Source organism: Aethalodelphis obliquidens, unplaced genomic scaffold (assembly GCF_003676395.1).
Source record: "Aethalodelphis obliquidens isolate GAN/ISIS:26980383/991018 unplaced genomic scaffold, ASM367639v1 scaffold8, whole genome shotgun sequence".
NCBI lineage: Eukaryota > Metazoa > Chordata > Mammalia > Artiodactyla > Delphinidae > Aethalodelphis > Aethalodelphis obliquidens.
Window position 1 is genome coordinate 53,105,532 of NW_020837952.1, and position 25,540 is coordinate 53,131,071.

A 25,540-nucleotide genomic window follows, 5' to 3' on the forward strand; every position below is an offset into this window, starting at 1 on the left:
CCTGCGCGTCCAGAGCCTGTGCTCCGCAACGGGAGAGGCCACAACAGGGAGAGGCCCGCGAACTGCAAAAAAAAAAAAGAAGAGCCAGCAGAGAGCCGGCTGACAATCGCATCCACTTTCTTGCTCTTACTCGCCCCAACGCATGCATGACAAGGAGGTCAAGTGTGCACACGGGGAGATGGCAGCAGCCTACAAGCCAAGAGAAGAGGCCTCAGGAGGAAACCTACCCTGCAGGCACCTTGATCTGGGACTTCCCAGGCCTCCAGAACTGTGAGAGAAACTTCTATTGTTTAAGCCACCGGTCTGTGGAAATTTGTTACAGCCGCCCTAGCGAACTAAGACCACAAGCACTTAAGTCCTTTGGCAAGGTATTCAAAAGGAAAGTTTAACTTTAATTTATTAAACCTAAAATATACACACATCTTACCCCCTTTTCTTTTTCTTTTTTTCTGTTAAAGAATGAGAATGGGGCCACTGGCTAGCTTTAGTTTAAGCAAAAATCCAGGTAACACTCTGAAAGGCACACTACAAGATATCTACACATAGTAGAAACTCAATAAACCTTCAGCCAAATAATGAGTGGTCAGAACTTGATTCTGTGCTTACGAAAGTAACATATCCCTCACCTATTCCCCAAACTATGCACCACCAACTGTAAATAACAAATGCTCAAAGTATGTGTTTCTGTTTTGCAGCCAACACCATAAAGAGGCAGACGGCCTTTTTAAGAATCTGGCCAAGCCCCAAACACGCCTTTTCAACTTGCCTACTCTCCTAGCCCCTTCTTATCCCCTGGGAGTTTATGCCTTGACATTTAAAATTTTACATTTTATTGACAAAACAAAATAGAATTTTTCATTATCAAATTTTAAGAAGTCTGCCTAATATATTTTGTCTGGTGAAATAGTAAAAATAAAAGTAAAAGGATTTATTGCCCAACTTGGACATAAATTTTTTAAATTTAATTAATTAAATTATTTAAATTAGTTTACTTCTTGGTGAAAAGAGGTAAATCTTAAGGGTTCAAAGGAAAATAAAAGTTACTGAAAAAATGCAAATTACCAAAATATAAAAGTAGAAATCTAGCAGTTTTCATTATGCCTTATAGTACTTTCCCAAAACAGTTGCTGCCAATTAGCATGGATGAATGAATGGGCTAAATATATAAAAGACAAAAGAATAAGAAGAACCTAGAGTTTATAGATACAGAGTGGGGACACTTTTAATAAGCATTTCAATTGTCTTAAATTTGTTGATGAAATGTGCCCAGAAAAAGATTATACCAAGAAAAGTCAGCAAAAAGAATACTGTTCTCTTTGTAACATAAATTAGGTAATACCACAGCATATCTTACAAATAAAAGTCCCTTAGAGTCTCAAAATAAAACCTCTTTAAGGGCTTCCCTGGTGGCGCAGTGGTTGACTGTCCACCTGCCGATGCAGGGGACGCGGGTTCGTGCCATGGTCTGGGAAGATGCCGCAGAGTGGCTGGGCCCGTGAGCCATGGCCGCTGAGCCTGCGCATCCGGAGCCTGTGCTCCGCAACGGGAGAGGCCACAACAGTGAGAGGCCCGCGTACCGCAAAAACAAACAAACAAACAAACAAAAACCTCTTTAAGTGGATGCCTAAATGGGTCCATCTTGTCTGCTCTGAAAAGAATATTACAGCCAATATACAATCTGTCTAAAATTTACAAAATGGGTCATATTCTAAAAATTCATTTTTATTTCAGAGTTGTTTGGAATTGATCACATTTCCTCATTAAAAGAAATACAGACGCACACACGTACATATTTATAAATGCTGACTGGGTTTCCACACGAGACCACAAGAGCCCAGGAATGTAATCAGGGAGTTGGGGTGTGGGGGGGAGACAACATAGGAGTCCGCGGAACCAGTAATGGACCTGAACTACCGTACATCTGAAATAAAAATAAACAGAGGACAAGATAGTTAAAATAGCAGCAAATTACAAATAATGCCAATGTAATTAAATAAGAAATGATGTGTTTTTTTCCAACTCATCTTGAACATTGGTTAGAAGTAGAAGATAAATCTAATCCGCTAAGAAAGTGGAGACGTCTGTGGAGACATCGAGGAAGGAGCAGGAGTACTTTCAAGCATTTTAGTGACTGGTGCAATTTTTTTTTTGGGGGAGGGGGGGTGCAACTTTAAAAAATACAAATTTCATTTCCACATCTACAACATTTCCATTTTCCCTGATACAAATGTAATTCTAGTCAATCAATCATAAGGAAGGTAATTTGTTTATTTTGTAAATGGGATAAAAAGACGGAGACAAGGAAAAGGAAACATAGCAAGATTTAGAACGGAATCGTTAAGTGCTTAATAAATACTTGCTGAAAGGAGAGGAGGGAGAAATCTAAAAAGACTGCTGACAGTGGAAATAACTAAAGTTTAAATAGTAAAAGAGAAAGACGGAGGTAAAAAGGAGAAAGAAGGACCGGACATGCCCGTACTATTTTTAAAGGGGGAAGAAAATAGGTGGTAATCAGAGAGTTCTCAGTACTGCCACTCGGGAGGGTCACTGACTCAGAACAGCTGGGATGGGTCTAGCCAGGAAACAATCATGATAACTAACATAAACTGAACATTTATTATGTACCAAGGACTGTTCTGAGAGCTTTTACAGGCTCAAAGCAACCTTCTGAGATAGCTACTATTTTTGTTGTTGTTGTTCTAATTTTATAGATGAGAAAGCACATTAATATGCCCAATGTCATTAAGACAATGCCAGAGAGCCAGGTTTGAAACCTCGTCAGTTTGGTTCCAAAGCCTGCACCACGAAGCACTACTGCCCCTACAGTAGAACCATCACACACACAGGGAAAATGACAGAGAAAATGACGATGACAAATACAAAGAAGAGTTCTGCATTGTAAGTTCCTATAGTTACTAAGTATTCCCCTGTTAATGAAAAAGTAACCAGTAGAAAACCTCTGGAATTCAGCACCCATTTGACAAATATTTATTGAGCATCATTCACTGTTCTAGACACTAGGGATACAGCAATAAACAAACCAGACAAAAATCTCTACAGGTGAGGAAAGTAGTAAAAAAGATATTTTTACAGTATACTAGAAGATGGTAAGGGCTATGGAGAACTTAAAATAAAATGACTAAAAAAAGAGCTAAATGAAAAGGTAACATTTCAGCAGAAATGTGAAGGAGCTGAAGCAGTACACATGAGGGTATCTGGAGAAGGGCATGACAAGCAGAGGAAACAAGTACTGCAAAGTGCCTGGCAAGCTTCAGGAACGGCAAGAAGGCGGCCAGTGTGGCTGGAAGACTGAGGACGAACAGGAGGATACAGAAGTCAAAGAGGTACCCAGGAGCCAGCTCAACCAGAGGCTTGTAGGGACTCTGGCTCTTCCTCCGAGTGAAACACATGGGTGGATTTTTGAGCATGATCAGATTTATATTTTTACAGGTCTAAGTCAGATGTTGTGTTCACAATAAATTATTTGGAGTCAATGGTGGAAGCAGGGAGACCAGGTAGGACTATTGCAATAATACAGGTGAGAAAGGATGGGGTACTGAGCGAGGAGAGCAGTAGCAGAGCTAGTAAAAAGGGATTGGATTTAGGTGATTTTTGAAAGGCAGAGCCTAAAGGATTTGTTGATTAATAACACTGCCGTCAGGGAGAAAGAAGAGTCCAGGGTGACTCCAAGTTTTTTCCTGGCCCAAGCAACAGGAAGATGTCATCTGAGAAGGGGAAAACTGTAGGTGTTCCCACAGTCTTGAGACTGGAAGAAGGCAAGTGGAGACCAGTTGGACAAGTTAAGTTTGAGGTAACTATTAGGTATGGAAATATCAAGTAGACAATTGGATGTAAACTTCCTGGGAGGGATCTGGCCTGTAGGTATACATTTCAGAATCATCAGCATACAGACAGTATTTAACCCCCGGTATACCATCGGAGTCCACTGGGCCCAACTTTTCTTTGTTTAACAGTTCTATATTTAAGGATTTATATTTTATGACTTATTCTTTCTCAGAGGTATTTCCCATCCTTGCCCCCCCACCAAAACCCAAAGAAAATGTTACTTTAAAAATAATAACAGGGCTTCCCTGGTGGCGCAGTGGTTGAGAGTCCGCCTGCTGATGCAGGGGACATGGGTTCGTGCCCCAGTCCGGGAAGATCCCACATGCCGCGGAGTGGCTGGGCCCGTGAGCCATGGCCGCTGAGCCTGTGTGTCCGGAGCCTGTGCTCCTCAACGGGAGAGGCCACAACAGGGAGAGGCCCGCGTACCGCAAAAATCAAAAAAAAACCAAACACATTCTATCTTGCAATTAACATATGGGTTCCCTGAATGCTTTTATAAATCTAAGGTGCATTATGAGATTTTAGGGATCTTATTTTCCCTATATCTTGAAACATTCTGATTTTTCAATTAGCTTTACTCATTAATTATTCCCAACCATGTTTTAAAAAATGACCAAAGTAATAAAATGACAGACCAATGGCATACTCACTTATAAGAATGATACAATAGTGAAATAAATCACCACTAACACATGATCCTTCAGTTTTCTTACTGCATTGTGCAAAGTATTGTATCATCTTTCAACAAGGCTTTAAAGAAGATTAGAGATGCTGTTTTTTTTACCGTTTGTTCAGTTTTCATTGAATACAGTTTTTCACTTCTCACCCAAAATAACAAAGAAAAACTAACAGAGGAAAATGTTTCACAATTATTAGATGAATCCGAAGATGAATGCAAACACGGATAGCAGCACTCTAAACTCTAATGATGATGGTGAAGTCTGATATATAGAAGTGAAATCTTGAGACTACGATTCTTCAGATGATTACATTCTAATCTAGGATATAAGCTTGACCACAGTCAAGAATCAGTAAGTAAACAATATATTTCTAATAACAAAAAGGAACTATGGTAGTCTCATCCAGTTCAACAGAAAGAATGTCCTCATGCAGTATTTTGCTATGAGAATTGGGATTATCCTGTTTCACTAAAAGGACATGTAACAGTATTCTTTCTTTTCTTAGAACATGACACAATTTACTTGATACAGTTCACACATGGCCGAGTGCTGAAGGTAGATACATATATAAAGGTAACTGGAAGGAAACAGATGGTACAGAAATGAAAAGATCATCTTTTGAACATAATTATGTATTGTCAAAGGATTTCTAAAAAAAATCTTTAAATATTGTGTTTAGACTATGTAAGTGAAGGAAGAAGAACCTGAAGCAGTAATTAGCTAGACCCTATTAGAGACATATTTGGAATCTGAAATCAGCATTTACAAGACGGGTGTGTTCCAGGTTAATGAATGACATAAGCAATTAAATTACATTCAGAGGAGACTGCTTTTTGAGGTATACGCTTCCCAAACTAGAAATACAGGGAATAAAAATTGGGACAGTACATGTCAGTGAGACATCATATATTTGGAAGATTCACATCTACACAGGTAGAGATCTACAAAAGGAGCAGGAGCAGAACAAATGGTCAAAAACAGTACAAATACTGACACAGAACCTAAAACTCACAGCATAAATATAACTTGTGACAATCTTAGAACAAGTTTGGGATTGGCTTGCGTACTACTCAGCAAAAAACTTGCTTCAGTTGCGCTATTAGGAAGAACAGGGTTGAATTTGAATGTATTTTCACAGATGGAAAAGGAAGAGAAATCGAGAGCACATTATTTAGATTTCAAAAAGAGTAAACGATTCTTTCTGTCCTTAGAAAAACTGTTAATGTTCTTCTCAGCTCAATGCAGTCTCAACTATTGATAGATTCAAAGACCCCTCTTAAAAAAATACCCCAAAAGATCTTGTACTATTAACAAGGCTAAAGAAGGTTTAGATACAATGATAAGAAAGTTAAAATCTGTGCTTGCAAAAGAATGGCTGGAAGATAGCCTATGTCTATTTTCTTCAGTATGATTGATATTAGTACAACAAATGCTTTCATTTGGTTCAATTACAAGATCGCAAATTAATAAGACAATTCCTCATATGGCCAGGAAATGAACTTGCAAGAATAAATACAGAACTAGGAAGAGAACGTTTACCCTCTCAACCACAAGCATGAGTCTCGGAGAATAGGAAGAAAGAGGATACAAAAAGGATAGGAAAACATGAAGTACTGCAAAAAAGATTTTAAAAAAAACCATGAATAGTATTCAAATGTGACTTGTAGTCACTATAGGAGAGATATGTAGTTAGTTGCGTGAATACATTTTTTCTTACTTCTAATAAAGTTGTTTTTCACTATAATTTTTCTTCTTTTTTTTTACAGATTTGGTGCAGACTTTTAAAATTATTTATTTAAAAATTTTATTTATTTTTTGGCTGCGTTGGGCCTTCGTTGCTGTGCGCGGGCTTTCTCTAGTTGTGGCGAGCGGGGGCTACTCTTCGTTGTGGTGCATGGGCTTCTCACTGCGGTGGCTTCTCTTGTTGCGGCACGTCAGCCCTAGAGCATGCGAGCTTCAGTAGTTATGGCATGTAGGGTCAGTCGTTGTGGTGCACGGGCTCTAGGGTGCACAGGCTTCAGTAGTTGTGGCGCACGGGCTCAGTACTTGTGGCTCGTGGGCCCTAGAGCGCAGGCTCAGTAGTTGTGGCACACAGGCTTAGTTGCTCCGCGCCATGTGGGCTCTTCCCGGACCAGGGATCGAACCCACGTCCCCTGCATTGGCAGGCGGATTCTTAACCACTGTGTCACCAGGGAAGTCCTTCACTACCATTTCTTATTTCTTAAATTAGTCATAAGAGTTCAACAATCCGCCACTGAACGATACAGACTGAAATCATGTCAGGTCCGGAAACTGATACCCAATTACATTCCACTGGTGTCAAAAAATATTTCGACTCTTAACACTTTCACAGGGAGAATAAATTGTGTACTGGCCACGTACGGAGGTATTGCTTTGATAGTCTTATATTTCAAGTTAAGGTCTAAAAAAACTCCAGCTGTGAAAGCAACATAAACGGATTCTAAACTGTATCTCATCTATTAAGTTCCCAGGCCTGAAGAAGCTAACGTCAACTCATCACGTGATACTCGACTTGTACAATAAATTATTGTACAAATAATTTTTTTAAAAAAAGAGTTAACCAAGATAAAAAGATCAGAGAGCCCACTGGGCCCAGCTGACAAATAGTTTTGGCTATTTGTCCTGGTTAACTGAGAATTAAATCCATGAGACTAGATGAAATCACTAAATAAAAGAATCAAGAGAAGAGATCCAAAGACTTGACCCAGAGTATGACAACTTTAAAACTGAGAAGAAATCACCAATAAGATAAGAAGAAAACCAGGAGAGTGTGATGTCCTGGAAGTCAAGTACCCAAGAAAGTGCATCACAGAGGAAGGAATGATCAGCCACATTATGTTCTACAGGCAGGTCAGGTAACATGAGGACTGAGACCCAACCACTAGACTCAGCAGCATGGAGGCTACTGGTAATATTGACAAGAGCCATTTCCGTGGCAATAAAAACCTAATTGAGCGAGTTTAAGAGGGAGTGAGAGGAGAAGAACTGGTATGAGCAAACAGAGACAACTCTACTGAGTTTTGCTCTAAGAGAAAAGAAAAGTAGCTGACAGAAAAGTGAGGTTAAGAGTATTATATTTTCAAGTGGATGAAAGAACAGCTTAATGGCATGTTAGCGGAACTAATCCAGTAAACACAGAAAACCTGATGATCCCAGAGAGAGGAAAGAGAATTGCTGGGTCCAGGTCCTAAACAGGCTAGCAGAGATGGGACCTAGTACACAACTGAGGGGTTGGCATTATAAGGAAGGCAACTGCTTAGTGTACAGTAATGGGAGAGAGGGAAAGTTCACTGACACTGATGGTACAAGGTGGGTAAAGTGTGGTGGTGGGAAATTTCCTCCTGATTGCTTCAGCTTTCTCACAAATACTCTAGTAACTAGAAGATTTGCAGACAAAAGCCAAAGAAGGGATGATTTAGCAATGCATATGCATTCTGCAGAGACTGGCCTAAAATGGCATAGTATCAGGGCACCCTTCTCACCTGCCCTCTTTTGGTTTCTGTTACTCTGAAATCTCTTGTAATCTCCAAATGGCGTAACTTCTCCAAAGGGGAGTTGGGAGGACAGGGGACACACAAAGGAGTCACTGGTCCACAGTGATTCTGAAATCTCACTGGGCAAATAAATGTTGGGAGTTCCTTGATTAGGTCTCAAGGCTGTGGTAGGATTCTCTGTGGCTCTTGCCTTTGAATCATCCTTCTTTTTTCAGGACAAGTAGCACGTGTCAGCAGCTGAGTAATTTTCTCAGCTTGCTTCCTGCCAGAACAATTTTGGGGGTTCAACAGCTTCTTTTCAGTTTGAACTGTCTCTTCTCCTTTTCAGCTGTAGCTGCAGTGGGCCTCCTGTGAATCTCACTGAGATTCACTGCATTAGACAAAAGTTATATCCACAAATATCTTCAAGATAAGCCCTTCTCTACCTTCTCTCGTGCTAAAACAGTTGTAAGACCTATTCCTTGATTGAAAGGTCTTCTGTGTGACTCTTAAGGTTTTTCTTAGGTTTTAACAAAAGGTTTTAAGCCACACCCTCAGCTTCATCTTTAGACCAGGATTCTCCAGGTAGTGCCCTTGAACTGACTTTTTTTGTTTAACAGTCCTTTCCTCAATTTATTTCTCTCTTCTCATACTTTACTTCAAGCAGTAAGAAGAAAGCAGGGGGCACCGTCAATGTTTTGCTTGGAAATTTACTTAGGGACATCTGCCAGTTCATTAGGCACCTTTTCTGCTTTTCACGCAACTACAATCAATAGTGATGCTACAATTTCTGCCACTATATAACAAGGATCCCCCTTTCCTCCAGTTTCCTTTCCTCTGAGCCTTCATGGAGATCTCCTCAAAGTCCCAAATTTTAGAAACAACATGCCCAAGGTACTCTGATTTTTCACTAACACTCTCCTCAGAGGCCACTACCCAGTTCCAAAGTCACTCCTGCATTATAGATTTCTGTTGTAGAACCACCCCACTTTGGGTACCAAAATCTATAGTTGTCTATTTCTATATAACAAATCATCCTCAGGGGACTTCCCTGGTGGCGCAGTGGTTAAGAATCCGCCTGCCAACGCAGGGGACGTGGGTTCAATCCCTGGTCCGGGAAGATCCCACATGCCACGGAGCAACTAGTCGGTGCACCACAACTACTGAGCCTGCGCTTCAGAGCCCACAAGCCACAACTACTGAGCCCGCGTGCCACAACTACTGAAGCCTGAGCACCTAAAGCCTGTGCTCCACAACAAGAGAAGACAGCACAATGAGAAGCCCGTGCACCGCAATGAAGAGTAGCCCCCGCTCGCCGCAACTAGAGAAAGCCTGCACGCAGCAATGAAGACCCAACGTAGCCAAAAATAAATAAATAAATGTATAAATAATAATAAATTTAAATAAAATATTAATAAAATAAATAATATAATAATTATAATAAATAATAATGTAATATATAATATAATAAATAAAATAAAATAATAAAAATAATAAATATAAATAATAAATAAATGTATAAATAAATTTATTTTAAAAAGTCATCCTCAAACAACAGCTTAAAACATCACTTATTATCCCACAGTTTACGTGGATCAGGAAGCCAGGCGAGGCTGAGCTGGGTGCCTATGGTTCAGGGTCTCTCACAAGGCTGCCTTGATCAAGGTGTTGGCTAGGGCTGTAGTAATTTCAAGGCTGGACTGGCAAGGATCCACTGCCAAGCTCACTCACCTTGCTCTGGGCCCTCAAACATCATCTCTCTGTCATGTGGGACTCGCCATAGCGCTACTCACAACATGGCAGTTTGCTTCTCACCATGCAAGTGCTTGGGAGAGAGCTGAAGAGGGCAAGCACCCAGGATGACAGCCACAGTCTCCTTATCACCAAATCTTGGCAGTGACATCCCATTATATTTGCCACATTCTATTAGTTCGAAGTAAGTCACTAGGTCCAGCCTATACTCAAAGGCAAGAGACTGCACAAGAGCATGAATACCAAGAGGTAGGAATCACTGGAGACCACCTTAGAGGCTGCCTATCACAGACTAGATGGAAAGCATTACAGCAGGCCAGTTAAGAGTACTGACTCTCGGGCTTCCCTGGTGGTGCAGTGGTTAAGAATCCGCCTGCCAATGCAGGGGACACGGGTTCAAGCCCTGGTCCGGGAAGATCCCACATGTCGTGGAGCAACTAAGCCCGTGTGCCACAACTACTGAGCCTGTGCTCTAGAGCCCATGAGCCGCAACTGCTGAGCCCGCATGCCACAACTCCTGAAGCTCGTGCGCCTAGAACCTGTGCTCCGCAACAAGAGAAGCCTGCGCACCTCAACGAAGAGTAGCCCCCGCTCGCTACAACTAGAGAAAGCCCGCGTGCAGCAATGAAGACCCAATGCAGCCAAAAATAAATAAATAAATAAATATATTATTTTTTTTAAAAAAAAGAGTACTGACTCTGAAGCAAAACTACTGGGTTTGACTCTTGCTTCTGTATCACAATATGAAAAACGAATCATAAAATAAGACAATAGTTGTGAAAGGACCTGACCTCATACACAGGAAGCACTTGGGAATTCCTGTCCCCTTTTCTCTTCCAATCCTAATTGTCTTTAACTATCTTGAGAATTTCCCCGGCATTAGATGTAATCTGTAAGCACCCACTACCAGAGCAGCATGGTATTGAACAACATGAAAAAATATTATTTTGACTTTCAATGAGTCCAAGAAATGTATCTTTAATAAACTTAATAAAATCAAACAAAAGGATAAAAAGAAAGATCCGGAATCAATGAAACAGAACAGACGGGAATATACACACAGCAGCAACTGTCTCCCCCACCCCACCCCAATCCTGGCATCTGCTTTTAAACTGTAATGTCAATCTTGGCAAAAAAATACCGTATCACTTTTTATCTAATTAGCAACTAAAAGTACAATAAAGAGAATAAATAAATCATTAAGAATGATTTAGATGCTTTTATTTAGATGTCAGTTTATCTGAGGAATACGGCATTCAACAATAACACTGGGGAGTAATATCATCCCCATTTTACAGATGAGACACAAGAGCATAAAGATGATGGGACTTGTTTTAATAACACAGCAGGTTAACAACTGACCAAGAATAGAACTGCAACCAGCATACGATATCATACACGATGAAGCTATAATCAGTTTTTTTTTATTTTCATGGATATGGCGATCGGGCTAAAATGGCCAGTGATTAAGCATTCATCTCACACTCAGGAAAAATAACTGACAGTTATTTTAAAGAATGAAAGGCAGGCTTTCATTATTTAACCTCTAAATTAATGGTCTGAATTCAAATAAGCAAATAAAACACCATGTGAGTTAATATACAAATAAGGTAGCACAGAACCTACAGATATGAATTAAGTGGAATCAAAACCCAATATTTTAGGCTACACAGATAGTTCATTATACTAAGAATATCTAATTAACCTTTTAACTAATATTTGTGGAGTGTGTTCTATGCTGGCCTTATATGACAGGTACTACATGTTACCTCATTTAATAATAGCGAAGGATGCTGAGAAAGCGCTTGTGAAGAGGAGCAGCAAGCTCACCTCCAGAGGAGGAACAAGAACGCTGCGCTGCAACCTGCTCACGAGTTTTTAAAGCATATTTAAACATATTTCCAGAACCAAGATGGGGAAAAGGGAGCTAGCGAAGGAAGACTACAACTCCTAAAGTGTACTTTATTCATTGCAAAAAGAAATGAAAGAAAATGTGTTTTGGGAGTTACAGGCTTCACTTCCCTATCCCCCCCATCCCCAAGCCAGTATGTGTGCTTTACCACATTGATTTTCTACCCCTTCAAGTATACAATTAAAATCTTAAAAAATGAATGTTTGCTTAAATGGTTCCAACTTTATTCCCTAATTTATAAATTTTACAACAACAAAATTCCATATTCTGGTTTGAAAAATGACAAGATACTTGTTTAAGAGTAAATGCCACATTAAAACGAACAATATTAAAACATACATATTAAGACAGGCAACTTTCTTATACAACTGGAAGAGCTTACCTCTCAGCATTCATGTATCCGGCCGTCATCTCTACCTAAAAATGTTATTCTCACTTCCAAACCCTGATCCCAAGGCCTTCTGCCTCATACCTGTGCAACCCTATAGTTGTTACCCAACAACTACCCATTAGTAATCGATCTCCCTGCTTCTAGTCCCTCCTGAAACTATTCTATCCACAGAACCTAAAACCAAAGCGCTATTTTGAGAAGGGTAAATATTGCTGTACTGAAAAATTTAAGAATTTCTTATTTTCTGTAGAATAGTGATCCAGTATTCAAGATCCTCCAGGTTATCCATCAAACCATTTCTTTCTGCCATTCCTGTCTCTTCCAGTAATACTGGTCCCTTCACTATCCTCCAAACTTTCTTTCCTCCCTTCTTTTCGCTACACAAATGTCCAATCAGTGCCTACTCTATGCCAGGCACCTTTCTAGGCGCATAGAATACGCCAGTGCCTTCATGGAGTTTACATTCTGGTTGAAGGAGAAAGGCAATAAGCAAACATACACAGCAAGTCAGATGGTGGCAGGTGCTAAGGAGAAAAATAAAGATGGGAAATGTTGAATAAAGGGGTACGGAATTACTGTTTATACAGGGTGCTCCTGACAATGTGACAACTGAGTAGAGATTTCACATAAACAAGGAAGTCAAGCAGATATCTCCAGAAAGAGCAAGGAGGTGGGCAAAAGCTAAGGCCCTGAGGCAAGGGTGTGTTTGAAATGTTCAAAGAATGGGCAGGAGGACAGAAGAACAGGAGGTCAAAGACAGCCAGGGGAGCAAGTCATTTAGGGCCTTACAGGCCAGTGCAGGGCCTTTGACTTTTATGCTGAGTGAGATATGAAGCCACTGGAGAGTTTTGGCCAGAGGAGCAATGTAATGTGACATTTGAAAGGATCACTCTGGTTGCTGTGTTGAGAACAGACTTCAAAGAAGGGATTGGAGAAGAAGAGAAGCAGGGAGGCTAGTTAGAAAATTATTATAATAATACAGGCAAGAGATAGCGGTGGCGTGGCCAGGATGAAAGCAATGGGACTCAGGAGTAGTTGTTAAGGTTTCATGGTCATTCTTGACACTGTATCTCTGTTTCTGCCAGTTCTCCATCTGACTTGTATCTATTTAGTTCTCCCAGAATCTAGCTTAAATTACATCTCCTTCAAGAAACCTTTCCCAACCAATCTCATCCTCAGTGATTACCCACTTTTCCCAGCTCCTGTCGACAACTGCCCATACCACCTACCGACTGGCATGTCGCCTTTGCTACAAGGTACAGTTATTTATCTATTTAACTTCTATGTCCCTATTTTGCCCCATTATCCTTGAGAAAGAAAATACTTTATAACTCTTGGTATCCTCATTTTGCTGCATAAAACATATTCGATAAATGTTCACTAATAATCAAATGGCATCACCTAGAAATTACTATCCCTCAAAAGAAATGATCATACACTCACTTTCTCCTGTAACTGCCCAAATCAAAGAGAGGCCTGCTATCACCCAGGCCACATATCATCCGGGGCTACAGTCTGCTTACTTAGCACAACTAGTTTCTCTGGACCAATGGTTTTCAAAGGGTAGTCTCTGGCCCAGTAGCATCAGCATCCCCTGGGAATGTATTAGAAATGTAAACTCCCAGGTACGCTCAGATCTAAGGAATCTAAAACTCTGGAGGTGGGCCCCAGCAGTCTGTGCATTCTGATGCACCATAGAGTTTGAGAATTATTGCTCTGGGTTACAAGTTTAAGTAATTACCCTGCTTTTACAAGAGATTTCTGGAACGATTCCATCCTGGCTTACATCCTCATTCACCTCCACCATCATCAGAAGTCCAAGGCTTCTGGATGGCTCACCCTGTACAGCTCTGCACAGCCGCTCTTCTGGTCCCGCCTCTGGCTCTCCCTCGCCCTCCTAAGCCCTCGTGGTCATGAGTTACCCTCAGTAACCTCTTCTATATACTCACTCTCTTCTCTGCGATGTTCCCTTCACCTTTTTTGCTCTAAAGGAAACCTGACCGCTGCTGAGAACACTGCTGCTGCTTCAGTAGGAGCTTTCCTCCTTCCATTACACACCTCAGGCAGTGGCAAACATCCTCCCTACTCCGCACTACCATCTCGTGTTGAACCTCACAGGTATCCTCCTTGCTTTCCAAGACTACTTCTACCCTCCGTCCCAACTGCAGATCCTTTGAAACAGGTGTCGTCTGCCTACATCCTCAAGTCTTAGCACAGCGCTCCCTGTCTTCATCTCCTTTATTAGTTTTGTCATTTTTGACGATCTCAACATCCACGCAGATGATTCATTAACTACTCTGGCCTCCTAGTTGCTGGTACTGTTCTAATGTGTTTAAGTGCCAACTATATTGTTTCACTGAAGCCACTGACCTAGAACTGTATCCCAGCACCGTCATCACCAATAACCACACCTTCTCCAAAATCTCAAGCGTCTCAAGCATTCTCCTCTCACACCATCAGGTTTGCCTGCTCTAGGAGTTTTCCCACGCTAGCATTTCTCCAGCCTCCTTCAGATCTCTACTCTACAGGTTGACCCTACTGCTTTTTGACCACCCTACTCCTCTCCTCCTCATGTTCTTAATTCCCTCCTAAGCCAGTTTAGATTCTAGGATCCAACACTATACGTAATCCTTTTCGAAAAGTCTTAGTTCCTTTGCCCCCTTTTCCCTTAGTCTAACTTATCTAGTAAAATCTCAATTCCTGGTTAAATCCAACTCTTGCATCTAAACAACAGAAGATTGCTGGATAAAAATCACACAACTGACTTACCACCACTCACTCAAGTTTATGACCACAGATTTTAAGCATCCTACACCTCTCCAGTAAGTACACTTCCCATTTTTTTGAGATGACTACTATTTCACCCCTTGTCCTCTCTCCTCAAATCTGCGACACTTCTTCTCCACTCCCTGCACTAACATTTTCAGCTATGTTTATCTTACATGTTATAAAGAAAGCAGACACGCGCAGAGAACTCCCTCTTCTGCCTGAAACCAATGCCACCAGCCTATCTGGCTCTAAACCCACACACTCCGCCCTCCTTCCTATTAAAAAGAAAAAAAACTGCTTCTGGCCAATCCCTCTCTGTATGCTGGATATAGCAGACTTTGCTTCTGCAATTAGCCTCTTTCTTTTCAGCACCCTCAATTCTTCCCCTACTGGATCTTTCCTAGTGACAAAAGACATGTCTTGATATCACCTATCTTTTAAAAATTGTCTCTTGAATACACATGCCCATTTAGTAACTGCCCCAATTCTTTGCTCCACCCCACAACTACACAATATTTCACTGTCTCAACATCTTCACCTACCAATTAACAACTCAACCCATTCCAATTGGCTTTTTCATCCCCATCATTCCAACTCAAACAGCTCTTACTGAGTTCACCAATGACTAACATCCTACCAAGGCCAATGACCAATTATTTGGTCTTAAGTAATCCAAACCCAACAACTTCTTCCCCAGAGTCTGTGATATCAGATACTTGTCTTGTTTCCCTCCTACCTTACCCAATTCCAGTATCCTTTAGACCTCTAGTGAGAAGCCTCAGGGCTTCTACCTCAGGCTTATTCTCCAGTTACATTTTCTCCCAAGGCTTTAAATATGCACTGATGAATCTCGACCTTATACCTTCAACTCACATCTCTCTTCTGTGCTCCAGGCTCATATCAAATTGCCACTGAACTTCTCCACTTGGATATCTATTAGACGTTTCAGACTAAACAAGTCCAAACCATAAATATTGTTTTTTCCTGTGTACTCTCTGTCCTGTTGCAAGGAAATGCCCCCTCCATCCTAATTCCTCAAACCAAAAGTTGAATAAGCCAGATTTCTCTTTCATCTCACCACACACACAAGCCATCTTTAATCTTATCAAATTGCCCTCCAGAGTCTAAGCCATCACCTCTTGTTTCTTGACCTCCCTTATCACTTTTCGTAGAGCAAGTCAACTCTCCTGCTGAAAATCTCCCAATACCTCCCCATTTTTAACCAGAACAAAATTCAAAATCTCTACCATGGGACATGATCTGACCCTCACCTACCTCTCCAGTCTTATCTTCCTACGTTCTTTTTGTTCTCTACACTCCAACCACACTACCCCCTTTCTGTCCTTTGAATGCCCCAAACTCATTCCTATCTGAGGACTCTGTATTTGCTACTCCTTCTATAATGCTTTCCTCCCGTAGTTTGACAAGATGGTGTTTCTTATCATTTAGGCCTTTTCCACCCTAGCTAAAGCATTCACGGTCATATTACCTTTTCTCTATAGCACTTATTAGTTTCTGAATTTATCTTGTTTGCTTACATGTTTACAACTTTCTTTTTCCAGTTACAGAATACAAACTCTATGGAAAAGAACTTTGTCTTGTTCATGCTCTTTCCTCACCTCTTAGAAAGTGATCAGCACACGGTAGTCATCAATAAATGTGTTAACTTCTTGAGTCTCATTAATATAATCATTTATTTAGCCCCTTACCGTTTCCTGAGCTTTAAAAATATGCATAAGGGACTTCGCTGGTGGTGCAGTGGTTAAGAATCCGCCTGCCAATGCAGGGGTCACAGGTTTGAGTCCTGGTCTGGGGAGATCCCACATGCTGCAGAGCAACTAAGCCCGTGTGCCACAACTACTGAGCCTGCGCTCTAGAGCCTGTGAGCCACAACTACTGAGCCCGTGTGCCACAACTACTGAAGCCCACACGCCTAGAGCCTATGCTCAGCAACAAGAGAAGCCACCGCAATGAGAAGCCTGCGCACCACAACGAAGAGTAGCCCCCGCTCGCCACAACTAGAGAGCGAGCAGCAACGAAGACCCAATGCAGCCAAAAATAAATAAATTTTTTAAAATAAATAAATTTATAAAAATATGCATCAAACCAATTTCACTCAAAGTATAAATATAAATTCTGCAATAATAATAGAAGCCTCTTGTTATCTTTCTATATACAAATTTGATCACACCTGATCCTGCTTAAAATCAACAGCTCCTTGTTGGAATAAACAAACATCTTTATTCAGATAATCTAGGCTCTAAAATTTTTAATTTTCATCCATCACTATTCCACTCACCCAACACATACAAGCCACATGGAATTATATATGGTTCACAACATATATACTATCTCACCAATCTATCCCTTTTTGGGAAAGCAATGACCCTTTCCATGCCTCACCCACTCAGCCTGTCTATCTCCTCCTCTGTAAAGACTCCTTTGAACTCCTAGATGCTGTAAGCTCTTCTGTCCTCTATCTGCTTTGCCTCCTGTTAAATAGGCGCATTCTCCGTACTCCTAAAGCTAATCCCATCTTCTCAAAGCATAAGAGCAATCCTTTCTCTTCTCTCAAATACTCCACTTCTCCTTCTCAAATGAATTTGCTCGGTTAGCTTTTAAACATGACCAAGTCTCTTTTATTTAAAATAAAACAAATAAACCTTTCTATGCCACACATACTCTTCTAGCTACCCTCTACATCCCTTCAGAGTCAGTCAAACTTTTCCAACAACTGTCTACACTCACTATTTCTATCTCCATTTCCTTCTCCCATCCCCCCTCCGCCCCCAAACTCCTGAACTGACTCCATTCCCAGGATTCTGCCTTCATTAGTCCGTCAAAACAACCCTTGCAAAGGTCATCAATGACCTCCACGTTGCTAAATCCATGGAGATATTTCAGTTCTCTCTTCCTGCCACTCTTTTATCTTAGTTTCCTAATGTCCTGGTTTTCCTTCTGAAGAACAAGCTCTCTGGAATCTTGTTCCCTGCCTTCTTTGCAGGTTCATCTCCACTACCAGGCAGGTATCAACTTCTCTCCTTGCTCTACATTTTCTCCCTAGGCCAGTCTCATCTTAAGCCACTGAGTTTCAACATCATCAAACGTGCCCACAGCTTCAATTATTATTGTATGCCGGTTTCTCACAAATTTATAGTTTAATCCTCTATCTTTCCTTGTATTTCCAGACCTAGGTAGTCAACTATCTAAGTGGTATTTCCCCTTGAACATCTCAAAGTTACCTAAAAGTACTAAATCCAAAATCAAACTCATGATATCCTTCCTCTTCCCGCCTACAAAAACACTTGAACCTCTTCCAAACCATAACACCATGCTGCCGGCTGTACCTTCAGCATCTCTCTCAGGCAGTTCTGCTTCCTCGGCACGTGCTATCACTACCATTCTCTGTCCCTTGGACTATTACTCAGCCACCACTTAACTTCTCTCTGTACTCTTACTCCTCTCTAATCTGTGTAGATATCTTTTTTTAAAAACAAATCTAATTATAAACTCCACTTCAGCCTTCTCCCAATCCTACTTAAAGTCTTTAAATGGCTTTTCACTGCCAAGTATCTGGCCTCCAATGTTAGCTGAACTGAACTATGTCTACATTCTGTGATAACTCAATTTACTATTAAGTCTAGTTCTCTAAATGCGTAAACCAATTAGGATGACAAAATAGGGATTAAAAAGTGAGCATTAAAAAAAAAAAAGTGAGCATGTAGCCTGACTACAACCTGAATAACAATAGCAACCTTAATAGCTGCTGTTATTATTATCATTATGTTACATCTGCTTAGCACAAAACAGCTTCCAAAAGTAGATTATTTCGATACTCTGTTAGGTATTAGTAGTCCATTTTAAAGATTAGAAAACCAATGCTGGAAAGGTTACTGACAAATGGCACCACTGAGACCCAAAACTGTTGTCTTTTGACTCACAGTCCATGATTTCCATGTTTCGTGATAAAGCCATCACTTACTGACTACTTCGTTTCTAAAATGGCTGATACACATTTTTCTAAGATTACTCCATTAATGCTCTCAAGAACTATCACATCCTTTTCACAACCTGGAAAATCAAGGTACATACAATTAAGTAATGTGTCTCAAGTAATTAATGGATATGGATACAGAATTCAGGTTACCTTATTTTCATTTCTCTACTCCAGCCTGTATCAGGCTGAATGGTAGCAGTGATAAACCAGACACTACTGAACAAATAAAAGAAGATGTTAAGTGTGATGTAGGAAGCTCTGAGGCCAGACAGACCAGACCAAATCCTACCTCTGCCAATTCTAAATTGTGTGACTTTAGCAAGTTACTGAAGTTTCTACTTTCTCCTCTGTAAAATGAAGATAACAGCTAATTCTCACATGTGTTGAGGACTGAAGTGTATGTCTAACATATATGTTATCACTCAATAAACAATTTAAAAGAAACAAAATAAAAAATATCAGCTTCTCCCAAAAGAACATAGTGTAAAAAAATAAATATTATACTCCAATAAAGATGTTAAAAAATAATAATAAATAAATAAGAGCCATAGAGTTTAAAAAAAATATGGAATTGAGTTTCCAGCCCTGCCATTTACTAATTATCATATACTCTTTCTTGGTCTCTTTCCTAACTTGTACAATACAGATAATGATTCCGGGCCCTTAGCACTGCTGTGAGGATGAAATAAGATGACATATAAAAGCACTTTCTTAACCGGATAGCATCATGCAAAAATCATTATTATCTGTGTACATACACTGACTGCCACTGTGTTATAAACTCTTTAAGGGCATGAGGATCTTTAATCATCTTTGTATTTGTAACAGCTAGTAGCATAGACCTCTGCCCACTATAAGCATTCGTTAAATGTTGGCTGAACTGACTTACTGAGAAGACAGGACTGAAATATGACAAAACAACAGTTCAAAGTGAAATACAGAAGTTCATCCATATAGAATATGAGTAAGAGAGAGCCTGAGACCAGTCTAGCTAAGATCAACTCAGACGGGGAGAACACATCTTGACTTCTGGGAATTTAAATAAGTGGTCTATAATTTGGTTTCCTGGACATAAACTGTATAATTATCAAACAAGTAAGTTCCCTAAGTACAAGAATCGTATGTCTCCCTCCGTCTTCCCTGCCTCTGCCCCCCACTCTCTCTCTCTGCCGCCCTCCCTGTTTTGGACAAGGAAGAGGAGATGGGGAGAATAAATGGCATAGCAAGTGCTTAGTAGTACTGCACCCCTCCAAAGAAAAAGTTTAGAAAAAATAATGGGGATGTTCTCCACCAGGAGGCAACTTTAATGAGCGTTCTCTAGTCACAAGTACTTAAAATACTGATTAACGGGAAACATTTCACATAAAACTAGTTTGTATTTATCAAAGTTCTCCCTGCATGAATTCAAAGGCATCTTTCACATGCTAGAGAAAATGCTCTGGGGTAGTGAGTGGTCTGCTGAACGTTCAAATCAAAAACCTGGCTCGCACTGGCTATTTACCGAGCACCTACTATGTGCCATACATCATGTTAAGCATGTTTCATAGATTATCTCAAATGTTTACAACAATCCTGGGTAACAGGCATTATTTTCCCTATGTGATGAATGAAGAAACTGAGGTTCAGAGAGGTTAAGTGACTTGTTCATGGCCAAAAAATTGGAAGTAAGAGGTGGGATTTAGACCTAGTAAAGTCTCTAAAACCCATATTTTTTGCACTGTATCATGCTGCCCCCAATGCTAGCAGTTTCACTATAAAGGAGGGTGACTCAACAGGGAAGTGGGGAGGAGATCTGACAAAAAAGGCATGTATACAGCACAAGACGGCATTCTATCTCAGAGCTCTAGACGCACAGAAGCAAATTAATGAGCCACATCCAACTACACAACCCAAATACCTGGATGAGCTGTAACTTCCACTTTTCAGCTCTGCAGGTTCTGAGAATGTCCACACTGCTCAGAGGTATTGACAACTAAATACAGTTCAGCAGTTTTTCTAGAATGCTTAGAACAGTACCTTTAAGTCACTGCTGGTACCAAACCAAGCAGGCAATGGAGGTGATATATGCTTCACAGTTCTCTCATGCTTTCCAGACACTAACCTTTCCTGCACAACTGGGTGTCTTCCTGGCACACAGCTACACAAAATTCACTTCCCAGAACTTTAGAATTAGAATAGATATCTTATAGCTGCGGAAACTGCGGGCAGAAGACTCAAATGACTGTCCAGTGTCACCTGGCTGGGTACTGTCCTCGATAAAGTTCTGACCTCCTATTCCTCGCCCAGTAAGTTTTCTCCACAGTAGCCCCTCAGTGCCTCCCCCTTAATGCTTGACTACTTTGATTTCCTTCTCTAAGGAAATGACCTCGATGTCATGTAGCTATGGCTCCTTCTGGACATTTTCACTGAATCCAGCAAATGTTTGAGGCCCTGGGCCCGACGATGCAGATCGTGACGAGATAGAGCCGACATGTTTTTTTCCCTCTACACAGTGCTGCCCCATCGTTCAGGTGTCACGGCACACATAGAAAATGGTAGTATTTTTATGGCACAAAGTGGCAAACTAGAGTACACAGGGACCAAGTGACCTGGGGAATCCTGGGCCCCTCCTGGCTGCTCCCAGGGTTGAGGGGAACAGTTATCTTGGCGTACATGTGTCTCAACCCAGCATGTGGTACTCTGGCTGGAAAGCTCTGTTCTGGGGCTAACAAGCCAAGGGGATTGAGACAAATTTACAAATAACTGTACTATAAGCACAAAGGAAATAACTGAGGAGACTGTCACTGTCTGCTCTCACCGAACATAAATGAGTGGAAATGAGACTAATTCAACTTGCTTCCTTTTATAACTTCTCTTCCAAACAAATCAAAAGACAGAATAACCCATCCTCTGGTTAACAGGTAGTTCATCAGTCCCACCAATGAGCCTGCAAAGACCCTAGACACAGATGCCTCATTCAGAGATGGAAACTACTTAAAGGACGTAAGTGTGTCAGAAAAGTTCTTTGACTTCTTCCAAATACTACAAAAATAAATCAACAGAGGGGAGAAAATCAGATTTCAAGGTCATATTCAGATATGAAAGGGGAAGCAGGAAAAGCAGCCCCTACACACACACAAGCTCCATTTCCATAAACCTAGTTAAAATTCTGCCGTCTGATATTTATAAATCTAGTCCACCTGAGCCAAGTAGGTTTCTGCGATTCCAGACATCTAGGCTGAAGGGCAAAGGGCAAAGTGAAACCTTCAAAAGCTGGCTAGCAGCCAAGGGCATCACATCTAGGAGGCTCCCTTAGCAACACACAACAACTGTCTTCTCAAGAGAAGACACTGCCATCTTTGCAAAGGACTACAGATGTTGTTTTCACAACTAACTGCAGGGGTTTTCTCCCCCCCTGTATTATTTTCCCCCTCATTCTCCTAAAAGTTACCACATTTCATAATTTAAACGTCTCTCTAGTCCCAGTATGTTTCCCTCCATCCCAAATTACAACACCAGAGTTAACAATAAATTAAAATAATGTACGGTATTAAGTTCCTGGCAAATATAAGATGCTTTATAATGCTTGATTATAATTACCATTCTAGCTGCTTTATAATGGTTGGTTATAATTACCATTCTAGCTGCTACAGACGTGGTTCCGAACCATGGGCAAGTCACTATTTGTGACTTAATTACTTCCCTCATAAAATTTTAATAACAACAGCGACCTACTTCACAAGACTATTGTGAAGGACAACAAAAATTATTAGATAAAAACTTTCAAAGGCTAATTCCTAATTAAGAATCATACCACCTACTGGCTCTCAATATCTAAAGAGACGCTTTGCTATCAAGGTCAGTGTCCCCCAAACAAAACACAGCCAGGCCCTGACCCACCAGGAAGACTGCAGCTCCTGGGATGACCAGCTCACTTCACCTGCCCCATGTGCCTTCTCCAAACCTCCCAAGCCCGGGGGATGGCACTGCACTGGGAGCTCAGCCCTTGCGCCTAAGTCTAACAAGGTAAACAACATTCTATAAAAAAAACCAAAAAACAAAACAAAAACACAACCCAACGTCACAATCACGGCCAGGCTTTAAAACCCTCACACCTGTGAGGAGAAGGGGCTGTGGCAGCCCGTGCTCCGTGGGGAAGGCCATTTGTGCAGGAGCAGAATCTCGCAGCTTTCCACTCCTTATATGTGCAAGTGCAAGCCCTCACCCGCAGCACTCTGTACTCACCCAGAGGTACATCATGTCAGACCGGGCTGCTCAAACTCAGCGGTCAGTTGATCCTGGACTGCAAAAAGGCCCTTCAATGGACTGTAGGAAAGGAGGTGCCAGAATGGGGGGGCCGAAGTTTGGGGTGGGGAGAACCCCCCCCAAATCACTTGAGTTTAAAAATCTAAAACCGACCCGTCTCCTCCCCCCTCCTCCCTCCTCTCCAGCTGACTGTTCTGTTGTTCTCTCTCCTCCCTCTCACCCTCCCTCTCTCTCTCTGGGAGTTCCCAGCCCCGTGTGTCTGAACCCGAGTGTACAGCACACTCGCTCTGTATTTGCCTTCAGGGAATCTCTCTCTGTCATTCTACTTCTAGAAACACAATCATCACTCACAGAGATTATTGCAAAAGGCAGGGATGGGCGGGGTTAGTAATAAACCACCGGCACCAGCTTCTAGTAGCTAGACCTCAACTAGTGTAAGAAGGGTTCTTTAAATATGAGTGAAGCAATCAAAAAAACTCTGCCCTCCAAGATCAAGGGGAGTGAGCCAAGACTCCCCTCTGCCCCAGTTCTTCTGGAGCCCCTTGCAGAAACCAAGCGTGAACAGAGAACGTGCTTGGCACCTACATTCCCTCCCTGCCAGGTCAGCCTTATGCCACTATTCTGTAATTCACTAACATTCTACCAATCATAATTCTGAATCTTAGATTTTAAAACATAGGAAAAATTATATATAAGCTTGAATAGGTTTTCATCTTTTGTATTACTACCACCCTAGTTCAAATCAATAGAGCCTCCCCTCTAAAGAGAGGAGAAAACAAGGGGTTTTGAATCAAGTGGATTTTGAGCCCTACCACGTTGTAGATTCTTTACTAGGCACGGGTATGGGGCAGTGTATGAAGCCTGGGTTTGAAATCTGGGTCTATAATTACTATCACCGTGGCCTGGGGAAAGTTATTTAATCTGTCTAGGCCTCTGTTTCCTCAAGCAAAAACTGGGTATAACACTCCTTTCGGAGTTGCTGCAATTAGATCGAATGATATCACTATGTAAACTATCTGCCATGTCCCTGGTGACCATGATTTCTAATTTAGTTCAGTTCAAACATTTACTAAGTTCCTCCTATATGCCAGGCATATTTTTGTCCATTATGTTCAATGGTGAACAACAAGAATTATCTAATCATCTGTCCTAGTGTTTTTTTGTTTTTTTGTGTTTTTTTTTGCAGTACGTGCACCTCTCACTGTTGTGGCCTCTCCCGTTGCGCAGCACAGGCTCCGGACGCGCAGGCTCAGCGGCCATGGCTCACGGGCCCAGCCGCTCCGCGGCACGTGGGATCCTCCCGGACCGGGGCACGAACCCGTGTCCCCTGCATCAGCAGGCGGACTCTCAACCACTGCGCCACCAGGGAAGCCCCTGTCCTAGTGGTTTTTATTCAGAAAATAACTGACTTCTCCTCCATATGCCAATCCCCATGCTCTTTCCTTACTTCCCTACCCATTTTTCCATGTTCAAATCCACAACCCACCCCAGCTGTAAGTGCTCTCCCCTCCTCTGTAGGCCTGGTGTCTGTAATGGGGCATTCACCACTCCTGCCAGTTACTGTTACAGGCACTTACCTGTACCTACCAATCTTACCCCATTTATTCACATTTTTTCAGGGCAGGGTTCATCTCTTTTGAGCCATGGAGTCTTTTGCACAGTACCTAGCACACAGTAGGTGCACAATACATTCTCAGAGGATTGTGCGTTTTGAGGAATATTTTATTCCTTTAACTTGTTAAAGGAAAAACAAAATAAAAACAAAAACAAGAGGCCTTCCACCTTCCAGCTGCCTCAGGGTTCTGTTCCCCTCAGACATGTTGAAACAGCTCTCTCCTGCTCATAAAATATCCAAGTAAGGTCCGCGAGTCTCACATTCAAGGCAGGCCTGACACAGGTACGAGGTACCTTCCCTCTCCCTACCTGACACTTGCAGCTGTAGAGAGGGCTCTGTCTCCTGCTACGGTGGGGTGTGTTTTTCTCTCAGAGTAGAAGGGAAGTCACTTTTCCTTTTCTTCCACACTAAATATGTGCCTTCCGTGCCTTCCGCGAGAGAGCTTCAACCTCTGCCCTCCTCCCACCTCAAACCCCCACTTGTTTACGCTCGGAGAGGTGGGGCAAGTATTCTTCTCAGCCTCACCCAAACCTTTTCTTTTTCTTTATGCAGAACTTCTTTGCTTCGTCTGAAGTCAGGATTACCTCAGTTCCAGTACAAAAGAGGAGTAAGAACTTCCATGTCTAAAACGGAGACAGCCTTTTTTCTAAAATGGGAAAACAAATCTCGGCTTTCTATAAACTGTTACTTCGCGTCTGTTATATAATCAATTTTTATATGTAACTTTCCCCTCTAGTCTCATAGCCCACGCCCTAAATCTTAAGTCACCAGGCTTTCCTATACTCCATTCTAAACAACCGTATTAAAATCACACTGTGAAGAGATTACAGTCCTTTCAA

At 41.5% G+C, this 25,540-nt stretch overlaps 1 protein-coding gene and 1 pseudogene across 12 annotated transcripts in view; one reads left to right on the forward strand and one right to left on the reverse strand.

Annotated features, from left to right (window-relative positions):
• The window catches only part of RBFOX2 (RNA binding fox-1 homolog 2), a 262,326-nt gene that overhangs the window by 124,196 nt on the left and 112,590 nt on the right, over positions 1-25,540 (reverse strand). The window contains exon 1 of one of the 12 annotated variants that reach the window (XM_027107510.1): positions 23,066-23,237. The exons of the other annotated variants lie outside the window; for them this stretch is intronic. Coding sequence (XP_026963311.1) covers positions 23,066-23,080 — 15 coding nt within the window. The 5' untranslated portion in view covers positions 23,081-23,237. Of the gene's footprint in view, positions 1-23,065; positions 23,238-25,540 lie in introns of those variants that run through there. 12 annotated transcript variants of the gene reach the window in all.
• Positions 6,710-9,093, forward strand: LOC113620976 (up-regulated during skeletal muscle growth protein 5 pseudogene; annotated as a pseudogene).